Source organism: Nylanderia fulva, unplaced genomic scaffold, assembly GCF_048542155.1.
Source record: "Nylanderia fulva isolate GAGA-0341 unplaced genomic scaffold, ASM4854215v1 Scaffold4, whole genome shotgun sequence".
Taxonomy (NCBI): Eukaryota; Metazoa; Arthropoda; class Insecta; order Hymenoptera; family Formicidae; genus Nylanderia; species Nylanderia fulva.
In genome coordinates, this window is record NW_028190476.1 from 7,956,114 (window position 1) to 7,976,053 (window position 19,940).

The following is a 19,940-nucleotide window of genomic DNA, read 5'->3' on the forward strand; positions in this document are numbered from 1 at the left end:
CCACGAAAGACTGACTGATTCTCTGTACATGTCATCATGATAAATATGATGTGGTAGATCAACAAAATTCCTGAAATCGTTATATATATATATATATATATATATATATATACACAATATTGTATGTAGGTATATATTATATTTTACTTCACAATTCACGGGGGAAAAATTTTCACAAATAATATAGTGTAATATCTCGTAATGTACTCATCGCTTTCGATATTTTTGTCTTAATAATTTTCTTTATTTTATTATTGTTATAACTATCGCAATAATTATCTTAAGAATTCTATTTATATTATTTTAATAATAATTTAATAAATTAAATTAACTACTTCACTCATGTTAATCGTATCAATTTTATCTATGCCACATTTAATTAGTTTGTCAAGTCTTTTTGGTATTGTGTAAATTACTTTTATGCCTCTCTTCTTCAAAGTTCTGCTGATATTCTCACTTAAATTTTTCATGTACGGTAATAATATACAATTAGAAACATCGAATTCTCTCGCATTGGCATCCACATTATTTATCTCGTTTTCACGTTTAGTCAAAAAGTACCATCTTTTTTGGACGTGATAGTCATTCATATCAGACAAAAAACAATTATTCCATAAAATATTTTTAACAATAGCTATGTTATTGGCATGAAAACGTTCATCAGACAATAAAATTCGCGTGATCAACCAAATTGTTAATCACGTTGAATTTATAATTGTACGGATGGTTCGAATAATTTTTTTTTTTTTTTTTTTTAGTTTAAATACCTCCTCGAAGAGATCGGATCCAAAAAACTTAACGTATTATTATATAGTGCCAACCTCAGTCCGCGGAATAATAGTAAAAATATCATCGACGTATCTACAGTAAATTGAGATATCAAATTGCAACAAAGCGCGACAGTGTGTTTCTAAGTCATCCATGACAAGATCCGCCAAAATAGGTGATAAGGGAGAACTCATGAGAGTTCCACATATCTGCTCAAATTGTCCGTCTAAACAAGAGCTAGTCGAACTAAACAACAATTCAACGGCATATAAAAATTGTTGTAGATTGAACCGTAGTGTTAACCAAAATATCACTCCATCTTTTTTCAATGTTATACTAATACATATTTTAATGTTATTCTAATACATATTTTTACTTTAGCATCTCATATTACACAATTATAGCCTTGACAATTCTTTTATTCTTGTAGCACCAAGTTTCATGCCTTCTCTCGCTTTTTTCGAAACCTAAAAATAACAAAAACAAAATAATATAATGTAAATGTACTGTTTTAATTCATTTAAATAAAGCGAAACAAAAAAAAGCTTTACATTAATTAAATTTAAAAATCCATGCGGCACATCCGGCATTACATCCAATGTAACATTGTTGCCGAGAGAACGAAGTTTTCTCGCAAAAGTGACGCACGCACGTCCGCACATGCGCAATATAATTTAAATATTAATATATATATATATATATATATATATATATATATATCAGCCAATTATTATATATAATTGATAAAAATATTAAAAATAAATTAAAAATATTAAAAAATTATAATACATCTAATATTTATAAATATCATACTATATATTACGCATTATTAACATACATACATATATATATATATATATATATATAGGCTTCCGGTTCCGGTGAGAGTGTGAGTGACAGGTGTGTGAAAGCGTGGCAGGTATTTGTGAGGAAAGAGTGAGAAAAGGGGTGAGGAGAATAGGAGATAGGAGGTGAGAGGGCGTAGGAAAAAGAGGAGGATAGATTGAAAGGATATGATATTATAAGGATTGTAAGGAGTTAGAAAATAGAAAGCAGGAAAAGGGGAGACACGTGGACACGTAGACACGTGGAAGAAAGAGACCTAGACCTAGTAGAGACTACACCTAGTAGAGAGCAGGTGCAGATAGAAAGATAGGGAATTCAATAGGGAATTCACTAGCGAGTTGGAGCGAATTAGAACATAGAGTAAGTGAATCAAAGAAAGAAAGCGATAAGAGAAAAATGAATAAGGAGGAAAAGAATGTTAGTGAAGAGAATAGTAGAGATAGGAGGATAGAGACTACTAGAGATAGGATGGTTGTGGAAAAGGGAACGTGGGGAGATGAGGAGGAAGTAAAGAAGAAGGCAGGGAGACCGAGAAGAGTAGATGAGTTAGCGAAAGAGAGGAGGAGCAGTATGGGATGTATAGATGATTTCTTGAAAAGGAAAAGGGAAGAAGGGGGAGAGGAGGATAAGGATGAAGAGGAAAGAAANCGGAGAAGGAGCAAAAAAACAGAAAGGCTGAACAGAGAAGTAGGGGGGATAGAAAAAGAGGAGTTAAAGAGGATGATGGAGGAGATAGGAAAGAAGATTACAGAGAAGTTGGGTGAGGAAATAAGAAAATTGAAGATTGAAATATGGAAAAAGGAGGGGGAATGGAGAGAAGAAAGAAAAGAAATGGGAAAAAAGATAGAAAGACTGGAGGAAAGGGTGATAGAGTTGGAGGCAAGAATAGAGAAGAGAAGTAAAAAGGAAGAAAGAGAAAGAGAGGGGGGAGAAGGAGGGAATAAGGGGTTAGGTGAGTCAATAATGGGGAAAATGAGAGACATAGGAAAGAAGTTAGAGTGGAAAGAGAGAGAAGAAAGAAGGAATAACATCGTGATAAAAAGAATAGAAGAAGGGAAGGAAGATATAAAAGAAAGAGTGGAGAAAATAATGAAAGAAATAGGAGCGGAAACGGAAATAGAATGGATAAGAAGGTTGAAAGGAAAGGAGGGAAAGGAAGGAGAAATGGTGGTTGTAAGACTAGGCAGCAGAGAACAAAAGAGACAGGTAATGGAAAAAAGAGTCTGTTAAGAGGAAAGAGGGTGAGGATAGAGGACGACCTAACATGGGAGGAAAGAAAGATGAAATGGAGAATAATGGAAATTGCGGAGGAAGAAAAGAGGAAAGGGAACAAGGTGTGGACAAGCTACGGTAGGATAAAAATCAATGATGTTTGGTGGAAATGGGAAGAGGAAGAAAGAGTGCTCAAGAACTGGAAAGGAGAAATTAGAGAAGGAATGGAGAAAATGGAGGTGGAAGAGGGGGGCATGAAGACAAGAATGGAGGAAAAAAGGGATAGAAGAGGGGAGAAGAGAAGAAGGAAGGAAAGGAGAAGAGAAGAAGAGTAGTAAGAAGAGAAAGGAGGAGGGAGAAAGGGAGACGGAGATAGAAAGAAGAAAGGAGCAAGAGAGAAAGGAAAAAGGAGAAGTAAGAGAGGAATGGAAGATAGGTTTTTGGAATGTGGCAGGGTTGAAAAACAAGGAAGAAAAATTCTGGAAGGAAATAGAGGATTGGGAGGTAGTGGTGATGATGGAAACATGGATAGAGGAAAAGGGGTGGGAGGCGATTAAAAAGAGGTTACCGAAAGGATATAGATGGGAGAAGCAAGCAGCAAAGAAGAGAAAGAAGAAAGGAAGACCGATGGGGGGAATGATCATGGGGGTAAAGGAGGAGAGGGGAAGGATAAAAGTATCAGGAATGGGAGAAAAGGCGGAGGGAATAATGATGGCGGATTTAGAGGTAGGAAAAGAGAAGTGGAGGGTAATAGGTATATACATTAACGGGGACATGGAAAGGAAAATGGAGGAAATGAAGGAATGGATGGAAAAGAAAGAAGAAGACAAATGGACGATTTTAGGAGGAGATTTCAACGCAAGGACAGGTAGAAGGGGGGGAGTGATAGGAGGAGAGGAGGAAGAGGAAAGAAGATCGAAGGACAAGAAGGTAAATGAGGATGGGAGGAAGTTGATAAAAGAGCTAGAAGAAGTGGGATGGGGAATTTTTAACGGAGGGATTAGAGGGGATAGGGAGGGGGAGTACACATATACAGGAGGAAGAGGGGAATCGGTGATAGACTATGTGGTGGGAGAGGATAGAGTAAAGGAAAAGATAAAGAGAATGGAGGTGGGAGATAACATAGAGTCGGACCATCACCCTTTGATTGTAACGTTAGAAAGAAGAGGAGGTGCTGAAAAGGGGAAAAGGAAGGAAGGAAAAGGAATAAGAAAAAAGGGGAGATGGACGAAGAGGGGAGGAGAAAGAATAAGAGAGGAAATAGAATGGGGAGAGGGGTGGAAAGAGGGAATAGAAGAGGAGCTAGAGGAAAAAATAGGAAGGATAGAAGAGGAATTGAGAGAAGGAGAAAAAGAGAGTGGAAAAGGAAAAAAGAAAGGGTGGTGGGATGAGGAATGTGAGGAGAAGAGGAAAGAAGTGAGGAGAAAGCTAAGGGAATGGAGGAAGAAAGGAGGAGGAGGAGAAGGATACAGAAAAGAAAGGGCAGAATATAAGCTAATGTGTAAAGGAAAAAGGGAGGAGGAGAGGATAAGATGGTACAAGGAAGCGATAGAGGCAAGAACGGAAGGAGAGGTATGGAAAATTATAAACAGGGAAAGGAAGAAGAGAGAAGGAGTGAACGAGGAGATAAAAGCGGAGGAGTGGAAGGAATATTTCATGGACTTATTGGGAGGGGTAGAGGTTAAAGTTGTAAGAGGAGGAAAAGAGAAAAGGGAGAGGGATGAGGAGCAGGAGATAAGCAGGGGAGAAGTAAAGAGGATATTGGGAAAATTGAAGAAAGGAAAAGCAGCGGGGGAGGATGGGATACCGAGTGAGGTATGGAAATATGGAGGAGAGAGGGTAGAAGAGTGGGTATGGGAAATGTGCAACAGAGTCTGGAGAGGGGAAGGATGGCCGGAGAGGTGGAAAGAGGGGATAATAGTACCACTGTTAAAAAAGGGAACGGGGAATAGGGTGGAAAACTACAGAGGGGTGACTTTGATGCCAACGTTATATAAGGTGTATGTGGGGATTCTAACAGAAAGGTTAAAGGAGGAAATAGAGAGGGGGAATATGTTGCCGGAGAGTCAAACAGGCTTTAGGAAGGGAATGGGGGTGATTGACAGTAAATATGTGCTAAACTACCTGATCAATAAAAAAGTGAAGAAGAAGGGAGGTAAGGTAGTAGCGGCCTTCATAGATCTGAAGGCGGCGTTTGACTCAGTGGATAGGGAGGTGTTAATGGAAGCGATGAGGAAGAGGGGGGTAAGAGAAGGGTTAAGTAGTAGGATAGAAGAGGTATACAAGGAAACGAGGAGTAAAGTAAGAGCGGGGAAGGAGGAAGGAGAAAACTTCTGGACGGCAAGGGGTGTGAGGCAAGGTTGTCCAATGAGCCCACACTTGTTCAATTTGTTGATAGCGGATATAGAGGAAGTGCTGAAAAAAGGAGGCTGAGGAGGAGTAAAGTTGGGAGGGGAAAAAGTGCACTGCTTGGCATATGCGGATGACATGGTGTTGTTGGCGGAGGAGGAGGAGGGGATGATACATATGTTGGGGAAAATGGAAAATTACATGGATAAAAAAAGGCTAGAGGTAAATGTGGATAAGACAAAAATAATGAGGTTTAGAAAGGGGGGAGGAAGAATGAGGAAAACGGAGTGGAGATGGAAAGGGAAAAAATTAGAGGAAGTGAAAGAGTTCAAGTATCTAGGATATAAGTTACAAAGGAATGGAGGACAGGAGGCGCAGGTGAGGGACAGAGTGAGGAAAGCAGGAGCGGTGATGAGACAAGTATGGGGTATGGGAAAGAGAAGATTTGCAGGAGACTGGATGAAAAGAGTATGGTTAATGGAAAGGTTGGTGGGAACGGTGATGGAGTATGGGGCGGAAATATGGGGGTGGAAGGAGAGGAGAGAAGTAGAGGCAATGCAGGAAAGATGGATTAGGTGGACGTTAGGAGTAGATTGGTGTACGCCGGGGTATATGGTAAGAGAAGAGATAGGAAAGGATAAATTCAGGATAAGAGCAGGAAGAAGAGCGATAGGGTATGAGAGAAAATTAGAGGAGGGAATGGGAGGAAGTTTAGCGAGGAAATGCTATGAGGAGATGAAGGAGAGGGTAAAGGAAGGAAAGGAGAAAACGGTGTGGGAGGAAGAGAGGGCAAAATTTTTTGAAGGAAGGGGGATAGAAGAGAGGGAGATGGAGGAAAAAAGAGAAAGGGGGGAGGAAGTATATGAGGGATGGGAGCAGAAGGACAGAGAAAGGCAAAAGGAGGAAAGATGGGAGAAGATAAGAGAGTCGAGATACAATAGATGGTATGGAGAATGGAAGGAGGAGGGTTTACCGGAATACTTGAGAAAGGGATGGGGGGAAAGCAGATGGAGAAGGATAGTGAGGTATAGAATGAACAATGAAATGAGGGGGGCGAGATACTGGGAAGAGGAGGGGAAAAGAAGATGCAGACTATGTGGGATGGAAGATGAAACTTGGGAACATGTAATAGGAGAATGTGGGGGAGAGGGGAATAAGGGAAACTGGTGGGAAAAAATGAGGGAAATACTGCAAGAAGGAGGAGAGGGAGAAGGGTGGATGAGGGAATTAGAGAAAAAGAGGATGGAGGGGAGGGTGGAAGGGGAAGAGGAGGAAGGAGGTATGAGGAGAATGTGTGAAAGTATGAATGAGGTGTTGGGGAATGTATGGGGAACTGGAAGCCGAGGCGAAGCGAGGAATAGGTTAGGGACAGCTCTTTCTCTCTCTTAATTAGTAAATAGGTAGATTAAGTTAGAGATAAGATAATTGTAAGATAGATGTAAGAGTAGAATGTAAGAGTAGTCTATAAGTTAAGATTGTAAGAAATTTGTAAGGTTTGGGTACGCTCCTCAAAAGCGCCTTCAATCCCTGAGGGGGCAAATAAAGTATTGAATTGAATTGAATTGAACATATATATATATACATATGTATATATAATTTAGATTAATGTGCATGTATTACGTATACTAGCTCCCTTTTTATAGCCTAATTTGTAAGCTATATTAATTATTTTCCGATTTCAGTATAACGGATTTCTATCTTTTTTTGAATTTTATGTTCGTGTTTCAACACTGTTGTACAAATTTTATTTTGCTAAAACAGATTTGACATTTATCATTAAAAACTAATAAGAAACGATAAATATTAGAGAGACAAATGAAATAATAAGAGATTTTTAATTTATTAGACGTAAACTTATAGAAAATATCAATTTGATGATAAAAGATTTTTTAAAACTTCTTATCTTCTACCTATGCTTACATCTCTTTTAAATGTAATTGTTAAAATAAATTAAATATAATTAAGTTAAAATTTCAATTGATAGATTTTACAATTTTTTTATGTTACTTAAAAATATTAATAATATAAGCGCCGAATTATATTGCACAATTTTATAGTTATGTTATATAGTTTTATAAATATTAATATAAAGATTAATATTTTATTTAAATAACTTTATTGAAATTAAAATGTTACACGAGAGAGAGAGAGATAGATAGATAGATAGATAGATAGATAGATAGATAGATAGAGAGAGAGAGAGAGAGAGAGAGAGAGAGAGAGAGAGAGAGAGAGAGAGAGAGAGAGAGAAAGAGAGAAAGAGAGAGAGAGAAGAGAGACATTGTGTTATGTGATTTATTGCAAACTGATGAGTTATTGTAAAAAACGCTAATGAATCACAGATTTTATATAATAACATATTATAAATATAAAGAATATTTAAATATTGAACATATATACAATATATATAATTATAATTACTTTACATATAACGTTAATACAATAGTACTCATTTTTATAGTTATACAAACATAATTTATATATATATATATATTTATTGGATAATAACAAATTTAATAATGCGTATAAATAATATATGTTGGCTGTAAATTTTTGTAATATTTTTAAATAATAACTCATTATATTATATACCCGTACAAAAAAGAACTACAAAAATACAATAAAATTACTGATATAATAAAATACTTTTTTTATAATATATTATTGTTATAACAGTAATTATTTCATATTCTTATAGATCTTTTTCGTAAGGATATATATATACATACACACACACATTATATATATACTATATAATACATGTGTGTATGTGTGTGTGTGCGTGTGCGCGCGCGCGTGCGAGCGCGTGGGTTTTGTGCGTGTCGTTGTGTGCGCAAACATATATTTAAATTAATTCACGTAAAAATATTAAAAATAAGTCAATATATGTAATTCAAAATAAAAATAGTTTATTTATTATTTAACAAACACACACACACACACACATATATATATATATATATATATATATATAATTAAAATTTATACATTTATAGTTTTATTTTATGTCTAACAATAAAATTTATAGTAATATTATATGGGTACTTTTTTGTGAATAATATATAGTTCAAATACAATACATTAAGCAAGTTTGCAAAAAAATGAAAAACTTGATGCATGCAGTCATAAAAATTTGTAATTACAGGGGCATCGAATAGTAATACATCTAAATAATTAATAATTAAAACAGTAAAATAAATAGTACATACAATATAAAAAAATTATTTATATGTAGTATAACCGCCCATGCAAAGCTGCAATCTTTTTAATTAAAATTTTTCCACCAGAAGAAAAAGTTATCAAAATTCTTTCTCAGTCTTTCGATTTGACGGTTGCGAATTGATATATGGCTTTCAATTTTGTCAGAAATCCGCTCTATGTAAATCTAATATATATAAACAAAAATTTGCAAAATGAAATTAATATCCTTTTTATGTAATAAACAAAACAAATATAAAATTAATATTCATAAATTAATAAGACAGAACTATATTTCTCTTACATTCGTTTTCCACAATAATATTTATTTACCTTTTCTATGTGAGAACTGTTAAAATGTTTTGTGTTTTTTATTTTATCAAATAAATCTGCTTCGGCCTTTACCTTTTGAACGTATTTGTTTATTTCCTATAATGTATTAGTTTTTTAACATCATAAATAAATAACGTTGATGTTACATTATCAAAATTATTTTAAACATTAAATAATAATTATAAATATTGCATTATTATCATCACATTTTGTATACATATATAAATACGTAAAATTTTTACCTCAGTTTGATTTACAGAATATACGTTGTTAATAATAGTAATTAATGCTGCAGTTGTACTAACATTTCTAAAAACAAAAAAGCAATTGTATATATAACACACATATTAAACTTTTGTACACAATATTTATAAAAATATGTCTCATTACTTTGGTTTTAATTCGTTAAAATAATCTAATATGTATTTCAGTATAATTAGATTCTTTGCATGCTTCGTAATAATATGTAAGAAACTGTTAAATTGAAACTGATAATCTCCTCTCCTCGTAAGATGATATTCTTTATATTCTAAGTAATAAATGATGACATCAATATCTTCAGGGCAAGCCAAGTATTCCAAGAATTTAGTGTCAGCTTTATTCACTCCTATATCAAACACTGATTGCCAAGTAGACTCGCGTTTCGTAGTCATCAAACCTTTACAATATGTCCATTCCTTCCACCATGGCAAAAGTCTAAAACAAACAAAAATTATATTTTCTTATTAAAGCTAAGCATATAGATCTTATGATTAAATCATTTGAACATTATAGACGATACCTACAAAAAAATTTGATTAAGAAAGGCAAAAATATGTAACAATATTTACTTGTATTTTGCAGGATCTTGGAGATGTTGTGTTAATTTATTATTGGCTACTTTCTTACAAGTGATGTCACCGAAAAAACATGCCCATCTTGCAGCTTCTTGTCGTAAACATATTCTGAGTTCGTCTGTATCATCAATTTCTTCATATTTGATTCTTTTAAGTATCTCGTGTAATATTTGTCTTACTTCAGACTAAAAATCGTTAATTATATATTTATACGTTCATATTATAAATGTATTTAAAAATAATATATTTTTCATTATTTTCCAATAGATTCTTAAAATTTTCTCTTTCTATGAAATAAACATACATATATATAATAGTATAATAGTATGTAAAATTTTAACGTTGCGGTATATGTTTTTCTAACTATTTAAACATTTTCTAGTAAATGAGTGCATATGCAAATATCTGAAATGCACTTTCATAGAAATTTATTAATATTTACCGTAAAATTCTCAATTTCTTCTTTCAATATTATAAAAGTACTGGACAAATATTCCAGAGCTTTAAACATAGGATACCATGGTATATAATCTTCTTCTTTTTGCAAATAAATTATGACATTCCAGAATACAATGCCTGTGAGTTCGCCTGTTATCATTAAATTAAATGCATCATCGATAATTTGGGCACGATTAAGAACATGAATCTTCGTGTAATCATCAGATCTTAGATAAGTTGAAATTCTTTGCCAATTCAGTTCATCATAGTTAACGCGATAATATCCTGTCGAATAGTAATTGAACTTTATCAATTTCTATTGTTTTGAATAATTTTATCATTATAATGTATTCATTTTCAAATATTTTGGTTTCATATTTCTGTTTATATAAATTATAAATTAAAACGTATCAAAAATGTAATACATGTAAATAAAATAAAAATACATATAAAAATTAATTATAAAAATGTAATCCTAATATTTGAAATAATCGAAAAAGTAAAACTATGCAAGATATTGTTGTATATCATTAAATAAAATTGATAAAAGTTGTGAATAAATAATAATAATTTTATGCTCTCTAATATATATAATTTTCGTAATATGTAACGTTGTGATAATTGTATAACCTAAACTTATTATTATTAATTTTACAATTATAATTATCTTTTTAATAATTTTACTATTATTAGAATATATAAAATACCTGTAAAAATATAACATTAATATTGAATGATATTATTTAGAAAACGCTAATGTATATCTTAAATATAATATTATGTATATAATGCAGAAAATTACACAAAACATTTTGAAATTGTTATAGTTATATAATAAATATCTCAGATTGATATAGGACAATAAATAAAATAAATTAAAATATGAAATAATGTCAAATATATGCGTGCAAAATATAGACGGGAAATAAGTCGTCATAAGCAGTACATTGGTTAATATTTACCAGTTTGTTGTATATTAAAAATCATCCAACCATTTTCTTCAAATGGTAATGATAATTTTAAATGCTTTTTTGCGCATACCATATGATGAGTAAAATTGTTAAAATCAGGAAATGTTTGCGTAGTGAAAGTTACAGAAATGCAGCGAATTTTTAATATGTCGTCATATTTTATCCGTACATTTGTTGAGTTCATTGAATCAAAATAATTACGTTCTACTTTAATGAGAGGACAATACTTCTCCAAAGCCCAATCTTCCATTTTTGTTTGTTGTAAAATAATATCATCATTTGTTATTAAAGTTGGATGTCTCATAACTTCCATAAAGTCACTATGTGATAAGCTAAATACATAAAAAACAAAATATATAAAAGAATATTTTAAATATGTTAAAATTGTCTGTTAATGTGTTAATATTAAAAAATTTTAATAAATAATATGAAGCAAAATATAAAATTGCACTTCTATTTATATATTTATATATATTTTATATTTATATTCTGATAAATATAGAATATAACATAATTTTAAATAAAATTTAACAACTTTATTAATTTTTTTAGGCATTATTAACATTAATAAAGATTATATTTGAGCAAAGTATGCAGACAGTATAAAATGATTAAAAAAAAAACTAATAAGAAGTTAAAAACAAAAGAAAAATAAGAAAAATATAATAAAAGAGATTGATTTACAAAAGAAGAAAATAAAAATAAAAAAAATAATGGAAAAGAGATATAAATGTTATATATATAAAAATCTGTTAACTATGATTAGAAAGCAAATGTGGCACAATGTGCAATTAAAAAAATAGATATTATAGGAATTACAAACAATATGAGGAAATAACAGAAATAATAAAAAGAATAAAATTAATTTCAAAATTATTAAAAAAAATAACAAATCATGAAACAAAAATAAAGCACCAACGAATATATGTATATGAAATAGTGTTAACAATAAAACAACAATTTATTTCTACACAAACGGTTTTCATAAAAAATTAATGAATTTAAAAATATTCTAGTAGAAAATCTAGAAAAATAGCGGAATTGTAACACTAAAAAAAAACATTATGAAATAATGTCAGAAGAAACGAAAGAAAATAATGGGACATTATATAAAACTTCTATTATTATTACATTTATGTTGTACAATTTTATTTATTTTATATTATATTCTATATTGTATTACTCACTCTTATCGTATTACTTACTGATATATATATGTCCTTATGCCTCTCTGAAATATATTATCTGTGAGGACGTGTTGCATCATGCGTAGTATAAAAGGTGCTACAATTTACATAAAAATTATGAATTAGATATATTATAAATATATATTTATTTTAATGGTTACTTGTAAACATAACGATTCTTTAAAGAAAAATTATATATTGTATATGTATGTATACAGCGTAATAATCGCGTAAGAGTGAAATGTTTTTTATTGCCGCACCGTTTATCATTTTATTTATAGCAAATCTTTGTAGAACTATTTAATTAATTCCCTCTATCTACATATGTGCGGCTATTACCGGACAATTTGTGCATGCGTGTGTGGGTGTGTACTTTTATAAAAATAATATTTAATTAAAATCCAAATAAATAATTAATTATCTTTTAATTTTACACATACTTTAAAATATTTATAATTAAAAATTTACGAGGATTATTTTATTATATTTTGTATACCTCTGATAGAATTGGGGATTTCTAATGAACTGTTAACTTGTGAAGTAGAAGGCCACATATAATAACCATCCAAATTAAAAGAGTAATGTTGATTTTGAACAACAAATAAATTTATTATTTGATAATCAGGATAAGTCTATAAAAAAAAATTATTAATATATCAATATACCCGTTCTTAAAATACTTGAATTAAAAACAAGTATTAATATTGTTAACGTTATTTAATTCTTAAAACGTAACACTCATTTTGCAGAGCGCACATTAAAATAAATAGAATATAATCTGAAATTTTGTATTAATATAATTAGCAAACATTACATATTTTTCAAATTATTGTCTTATGATATTATATTGTAGGCTTATTTTTAACAAATTTTCGAAAATAAATATTATGTGTACTAGTTTTTGATTATTTTATTTCATTTGAGATTTTATCAAAATTTAATAATATCTAATAAAATGGTGTTAAAAATTAAAAATTGTTTTAAAAGTTAAACAATAATTTTATGTATGTAAATATGTAAAAAAAATATTTTTCAAAAAACAGTTGTTTATTTTGTATATTGCTAAATGTTTTTAAGACGAATCACAAAGAGTGCGTATATGTAAATTATGTAAAAAAGATTTGATTTAAGAATATTTAGCAATATGAGTGTTTAATTATTGTATTATTTGCGAGAAGTTGGGAGCATGATTGTATTAAAATTATTTAGAATAACCTTATTGACAGCATACGTTGCAAGCAATGTAATAAGACCTTTTTTAAACCAAAAATTCGACACTAACTTCTCGTTTATTATGTCAATAAACCATTGCCATGTCACTTTACGTCCTATTGATTGAGCTACTTTGATTTTGTTAGCAATAGGATATAATTTTTTATCGTATATGATATCTGTTTCCCTGAAAGTTATATTTAAATGTTAAGACTAAAAACTTTTATAGAAAATTCTACTTTATTTTTGTTAAAATAATTTAATTTAGTTGCTAAATGTACAATTTACAAACTCATAAGTACAATGTAGTAAATCAGTATTATATATCGTACGAAATAATATTTTTTTATTTTATAATTTACAATATAAAACAACGATAAATTTTTGTTAATGATGAATGTGAATATTGTTGACAAAACCAATAGTTTGAATTAAATAAAAAATGTCATTTAATTCTTTTATAGCTTTATTGCAGTTTTAGCATCTATTTTAGGTACGATTTAGCATACATACTCTATCCTTTATGTACGTATTAAAACGTTAAACTTTAACTTTGTAAAATAGTACGGATTTTAATTCCATTAAAATTGTTATTTTTTGCAATTTCTTATACTTACTTTATACTTTTGAACGTTTACAGAAACCAAAAGCATACATGTTTTTATAATGTAATTTGAAGCACTTGTACTCACCTGTAAAGAACAAGTCCGAAAACGTTTATGTCTTTGTCAGGGAAATTTGGAATTGCAACATAACTCACGTTCCAAATTTTGTCCCGTTTCCAATTATGTTTAAAATGCAACGTGATATTTTCAGTTACATTTTTTGCAAATTCCATGTAAAATCCAGATTTAAGTCTGCACCACATTTCAATGTTTTGAGTTTTGATACCAAGAGGGAATAAATGATTAGACACAACCATTGTTACGTGATGGGTCAACATTATAGGTGTGGTATCGTAGTGTTTCCATTCAAAATTGTACTTATCTCTTTCCGTATTTCGCAATGGCATATGTGACAAAGTCGTGCAGTTATGACATCTCAAAGAAATGTCAAAGGTTGCGTCTAACGATAAATTATTTGAATGCCAACATGGAAACGCTTGTCGGCTGCCTATTATCTGGAAATGCAGAGCACCTACCCAACTACATTTCAAAGAACATAAATTAATGAAACTTTTTTAACAGGCATAAAAATATTGGGAATTTAAAAATGTATAAATGTTACAAGCGTCAACACATTATATTTTATGACTTAATTATATATTTTATATTATTATAATAATACAGGTATAGATTTACCCTTGGATTTAAATTCCGCGAAATATAATAACTTTTGGAACATTTGGTACATAAATATATAGTATATTAATAACAATGTCTTATGTAATAGCATATTGTACTCTTTTGAATAAACATTTATTATTTACTTACGCAGTTCCAGCTTCTTCCATGTCGAAAATTCTAAAGCCTTTATCAGCAGTACCAAAATATTCTATATTTAAAATATAACTTCCTGGTGATAACTCATTCATAAAAGAAATATCAATTGGGTTTTCTTTAGTATTATATGTCGGTTTATAAACTGTATTTATATTATTTTCATATTTTGTAAAATTTCTAATTAAAATTATATCCTTATCATTTTTATATTTTTTATATTTCTCATATTTTCCAAAATTTGTAATTATAACTATATTGTTAATACATAATTTTTCTGAATGTAAATATATGTGTTGCGTTTTGTCAAGAATGTTTATGCTGATATTGTATTCTCCATAAAAAATATTTCCTTCAATAAATGATGTAAGCTTGATATCGTAATGCATTGTTTTTATATTATTTGATGGTTGATAGCACAAAGATTCATTACGAAAGAAAGCCGTCACAGCAATAAAAATTAATCCGCTACTTAATAATAGTTTTAGAAATATCATCATGTCGAAGAAAAAAATAATTTATTTCAGATCTGTAAAACACTGTGGACAAAAGATAAATAAAGAAATTAAATATAGCTTAGATGTCTTTTTTAAATGTATAATGTTTTTATATATAAACAAAAGAATAAATACAAAAAGTATTAAAATAATTAATTAAAAAACCAATCTAATTTGTGAAACATTATATGGTAAGGAAACAATGTGCAAATTGAAATTTGCACAATTTTCTAAAATAAAATTATATATATGTATTTCAATGTTACACATATTTTAATTGAGAGCAATATAGAAGTATTAAATTTATAGTTAACATATTTTATATTTTTTTAAAATAATTGATCTCATTGTCAAAAAATTATATACATTAAAAATTTATAGAATATTATTTGCAATATAAAGATTTATAGTATATAAAATTAGTTGTCTTAAGTAAATTACTTTTAAACACAAGAGCCGTCCTTTCTACATACATACGTACGTGTGTACATTCAAAATAAGAAGAAGACAGTATGGATAAGAAAGACTGAAGAGCGGCGGGAGAGAAAAAGAGGGCACATGTTTATTATTATGTTCCTATAAAGGTTTGTTTGCTTTCTTCTCTTAAATTGTGTATTATTAATTCTAAACGAACGTTTACCGAGAATAAAGCCAACATAAATTCAATTTTGAATTGTATAAATTATAAATATGATAAATTTTATATATATAATGTTCCAGAACTAACAGTAAACCTGTTAAAAGCAGATATCTGATATTATTTGGAGATGATCATTCCTCAGCAAAAATGTTGAAGTATCAATAAATGTCGAGTTATAAGAGATTGAAAATAAATGGTTTTCCGCAAACTAAGCCTTGTGGAAATAAAATATTAACAAAATCACATTTATCAATTAACTTTAAGTAGAGTTTTTGTTAATAGAACTTTAATTTAAGATTTGATTACCTACAAAGATATATGATGGAAAATTTGGGAACATGTAAATAATGTTAGTCTATCTCGACATTTTCGCGGAAAGAACATTAACTCTAAATAATCTCAAAAATCCACTATTAACAGGTTTACTACAATTTCTGGGATTTCTGTATATAGTGGGGTATTTTTAGATATTTCAGATTATACGCATCAAAATAGATGTGTATTTATAATATTATAAATTTCTTCATTCGATTGTCAATTAGCATGTTCTATCAATTTACTGTATAATGTATAATTAATAAATAATTATTAAAATTTTTAATTAATTCTGACAATGAGTTTAAGTATTAAAGCTATAAATTTTATCAATGCTTATTTTATCTAATCTTTCTATTTGATATTATTTTTATATATATATTCTCACCATCAATATATGCATTAATACATGTAAATTATTGTTTTTAATTATAAAAGTAACAATTAAATTTTAATCATTAAATTTAATTTAAATATCTAAAAACGTTTCAACTTTTATGGAGTATCTTATTATATTGCTATGAACTATTGTTTATTCATTTCTAATTGAATATTAACGTACGTTTTGAGCGTTTTATATACAACATTTTATGTAAAATATTTTATGTAGAATATTTAGTATTTTGTTTATTTTAAATTATATATGAGTGAGATAAGTATAAATGAGTATTTTAAGTAATATAATTCTACTTATTTTTAATTGTTATTTTATTTCACACTTACTAAAATTTATTTGTTTTTATTTTTTATAATACATTGCTTTTATAAAACGATATATCGAATTAAAATTGGAAGCATTGTTCTATTTTTTATTTTTGTTATATATATATATACATAATTTTCAATTAAATTAATATTTGATTATCCTTTTTTGTTAAAGTTATTCTACTCAATGGCAGTACAACATAAAAATTATTTTAAATATTAAATTGCGCACAGATACTTTTTTATAAAAAATAAGTACGAAAAATGGAGAAAATAAAATTATAATAATCTATAATAATGAAAAAACAATTAAAAGTGTTTATTATAAAAATTATTATCTGTTATATAAATTATAGTATTTTTAAGTTGCAGAAATAATATATTCTTTATAAAACTTTTGTGGGTCCACGATTATTTCAACATTACAATTCATTAAATATTATAATATCGGCATTATTTGAAATGATCTCTGGATTAAAATTTAAAGATAATTTTGAATAAGACCATTCTATTTATAATAATATGTTAAAAATTCTGTAAAATTCCGTTATGCTGTACAATTAAATTTTTTTGTGTTTGTAGAGAAATAAGTTTTTATATTTTTAACTTATTTTGACTTACCTAATATTTCGGAACAGTATGTTAATTGCAAAATTGTATTGATAAAAATTATATATTTTTTTAATTACTGCAGCAAATTGTTTAAGCAGTACGGTCGAAGAATATAATTATTCATACACACTTTATTAGAATTATTATATCTACCACGATATGGTTCGAAAGATCACGAAAGACTGACTGATTCTCTGTACTTGTCATCATGATGAATATGATGTGGTAGGTCAACAAAACTTCTGAGGTCGTTATATATATACATAAATAAGTGTGTGCGTGTGTGTATGTGTGTTTGGCGGCATTTGTGTGTAACAATTGTCGTAATTAAGCACATTCAAAATTTGCTCAATTAATCAAATGAATTAATCAAATGCATTGTTTACAAATTTATATTACTTATTTAAAAAAAAATTTTGACAAAATAATGGTGTAATATTTCGTAATATACACATCGCTTATTTGATAAATTTATCTTAATAATTTTTAAAATTTTATAATTTTAGTAATCATCTCAACAAATCCTTAGTAATATATTGTTATACCAATAATTTTTTCATATTCTTGTAGTTTTCTTTACGTAAGGGTGTGTACATTATATATATACTAGCTTTTCGGACCGCGCTTCGCGCGGTCCTCAAAGCCAGCCTTTCTATTCGGACCGCGCTTTGCGCGGTCCTCATATAGTCTATATTAAATCCGTTTTAACACAAAAAATTAATTCTTTTTTTGTATTACCGCGAACTACTTCCACATTTGTTGTTCGACTTTCACGAAATTTATACCAAAATAAATGTTTAAATTTTTTTGTGGATGACTACTATGTTATCTATTTCTTTCTCCCAGATATTTTATTTTCTTTTTTTAAGACACGCTTTCTCTCTCTCTTACTCTAAAACACACGCGCTCCCTCTCTCTCTCTTTAAGACACATGCTCTCTCTCCTTATCTCTCTCCCTCCCTCTTTCTTTAAGACACACGCTCTCTCTCTCTCTCTCTCTCTCTCTCTCTGTGTGTATGTGTGTGGGGTTTTTTAAGTTTACGCTTTCACCTACGCATCCACCCACACAATCGCATATTTATGAACGGATTTTTTAAAAAATTGGTACCAAAATGTTGCAAATTTTTGGCGACGATGTGGTTTTTTCAAGTGTTACACCTCCACCCACACGCATGCGCATTTATGGACCAATTTTCACGAAATTAGTACCAAAATGTTGCAAATTTTTCTGAGAAAGCTGCTGTGTGGTTTTTTTTAAGTTTTATCCCACCCACGCATGCATCCACGCATTCACACATTTATTCACATACTTTTTTGAAATTTGTAGTTAAATTTTGTTGGAGATGTCTACTATGATTTTAACAAATTTTTATCATCCTATTCATCCACCCACGCACCCATGCACCCATTTGCATACGCATTTATTGACTTGTTCACACCAAGAAGTAATTTTTAAAAAATTTGTGTACGTATTTGTGATTATGTGTGCAATTCGTGTAAATAAACCTTTAATTTGTATGCAATTTTCACGAAATTAGTACCAAAATGTTGCAAATTTTTGCAATCACAAACATGTACACAAATTTATTTAAAATTACTTATTGGTGTGACCAAGTCAATAAATGCGTATGCACATGGGTGCATGGGTGCGTGGGTGGATGAATAGGATGATAAAAATTTGTTAAAATCATAGTAGCCATCCCCAACAAAATTTGAGTACAAATTTCGAAAAAGTCTGTGAATAAATGTGTGAATGCGTGGGTGAATGCGTGGGTGGGATAAAACTTTAAAAAACCACACAGCAGCTTTCTCAAAAAAATTTGCAACATTTTTGTACCAATTTCGTAAAAATATTGGTCCATAAATGCGCACGCGCGTGGATGAATGCGTGGGTGGAGGTGTAACAATTGAAAAAACCACATCGTCGCCATCTTCAAAAAATTTGCAACATTTTGGTACCAATTTTAAAAAAATCGGTTTATAAATATACGATTGCGTGGGTGGGTGCGTGGGTGGAGGCGTAAACTTAAAAAAATAAAACACCAGCTTTGTCAGAAAAATTTGCAACATTTTGGTACTAATTTCGTGAAAATTGGTCATAAATGCGCATGCGCGTGGGTGGGTGCGTGGGTGGAGGTGTAACACTTGAAAAAACCGCATCGTCGTCATCTCCAAAAAATTTGCAACATTTTTGTACCAATTTCGTAAAAATATTGGTCCATCAATGCGCACGCGCGTGGATGATTGCGTGGGTGGAGGCGTAAACTTAAAAAAATAAAACACCAGTTTCCTCAGAAAAATTTGCAACATTTTGGTACTAATTTCGTGAAAATTGGTCCATAAATGCGCATGCGTGTGGGTGGATGCGTGGGTGGATGCGTG

General features: G+C 29.8%; 1 protein-coding gene across 5 annotated transcripts; it reads right to left on the bottom strand.

Moving 5' to 3' along the window:
• Positions 1 to 315: 315 nt before the first annotated feature.
• LOC146721921 (aminopeptidase N-like) lies at positions 316 to 17,932 on the bottom strand. Of its 5 annotated transcripts, none has more exons than XM_085486028.1 (14): positions 17,568 to 17,932; positions 14,784 to 14,844; positions 14,043 to 14,495; positions 13,354 to 13,537; positions 12,635 to 12,770; positions 12,157 to 12,235; positions 10,943 to 11,283; positions 9,985 to 10,265; positions 9,537 to 9,727; positions 9,097 to 9,402; positions 8,949 to 9,015; positions 8,707 to 8,802; positions 8,385 to 8,560; positions 316 to 1,235 (listed from the first exon to the last, which is right to left on the bottom strand). In XM_085486028.1, exons 2-13 carry the CDS (start codon positions 14,801 to 14,803, stop codon positions 8,441 to 8,443), a joined length of 2,274 nt encoding a protein of 757 aa, XP_085342154.1. In that variant the 5' UTR covers positions 14,804 to 14,844; positions 17,568 to 17,932; the 3' UTR covers positions 316 to 1,235; positions 8,385 to 8,440. The 5 variants fall into 5 exon arrangements, with proteins under 5 accessions (XP_085342154.1, XP_085342153.1, XP_085342151.1 ...); XM_085486027.1 differs by having other exon boundaries at positions 11,153 to 11,283; positions 14,784 to 15,328; XM_085486025.1 differs by having other exon boundaries at positions 14,784 to 15,328.
• Positions 17,933 to 19,940: the final 2,008 nt, after the last annotated feature.

What these genes read in the sequence shown, in the direction of transcription:
- LOC146721921 (XM_085486025.1), bottom strand. Translation starts at nt 15,289, where the DNA reads ATGATGATATTTCTAAAACTATTATTAAGTAGCGGATTAATTTTTATT. An exon ending in TTCGGACTTGTTCTTTACAG is followed by an intron (nt 13,538 to 14,042) that starts GTGAGTACAAGT and finishes TATAACTTTCAG; the next exon opens with GGAAACAGATATCATATACG. An exon ending in AAGAAATTGAGAATTTTACG is followed by an intron (nt 9,728 to 9,984) that starts GTAAATATTAAT and finishes AACGATTTTTAG; the next exon opens with TCTGAAGTAAGACAAATATT.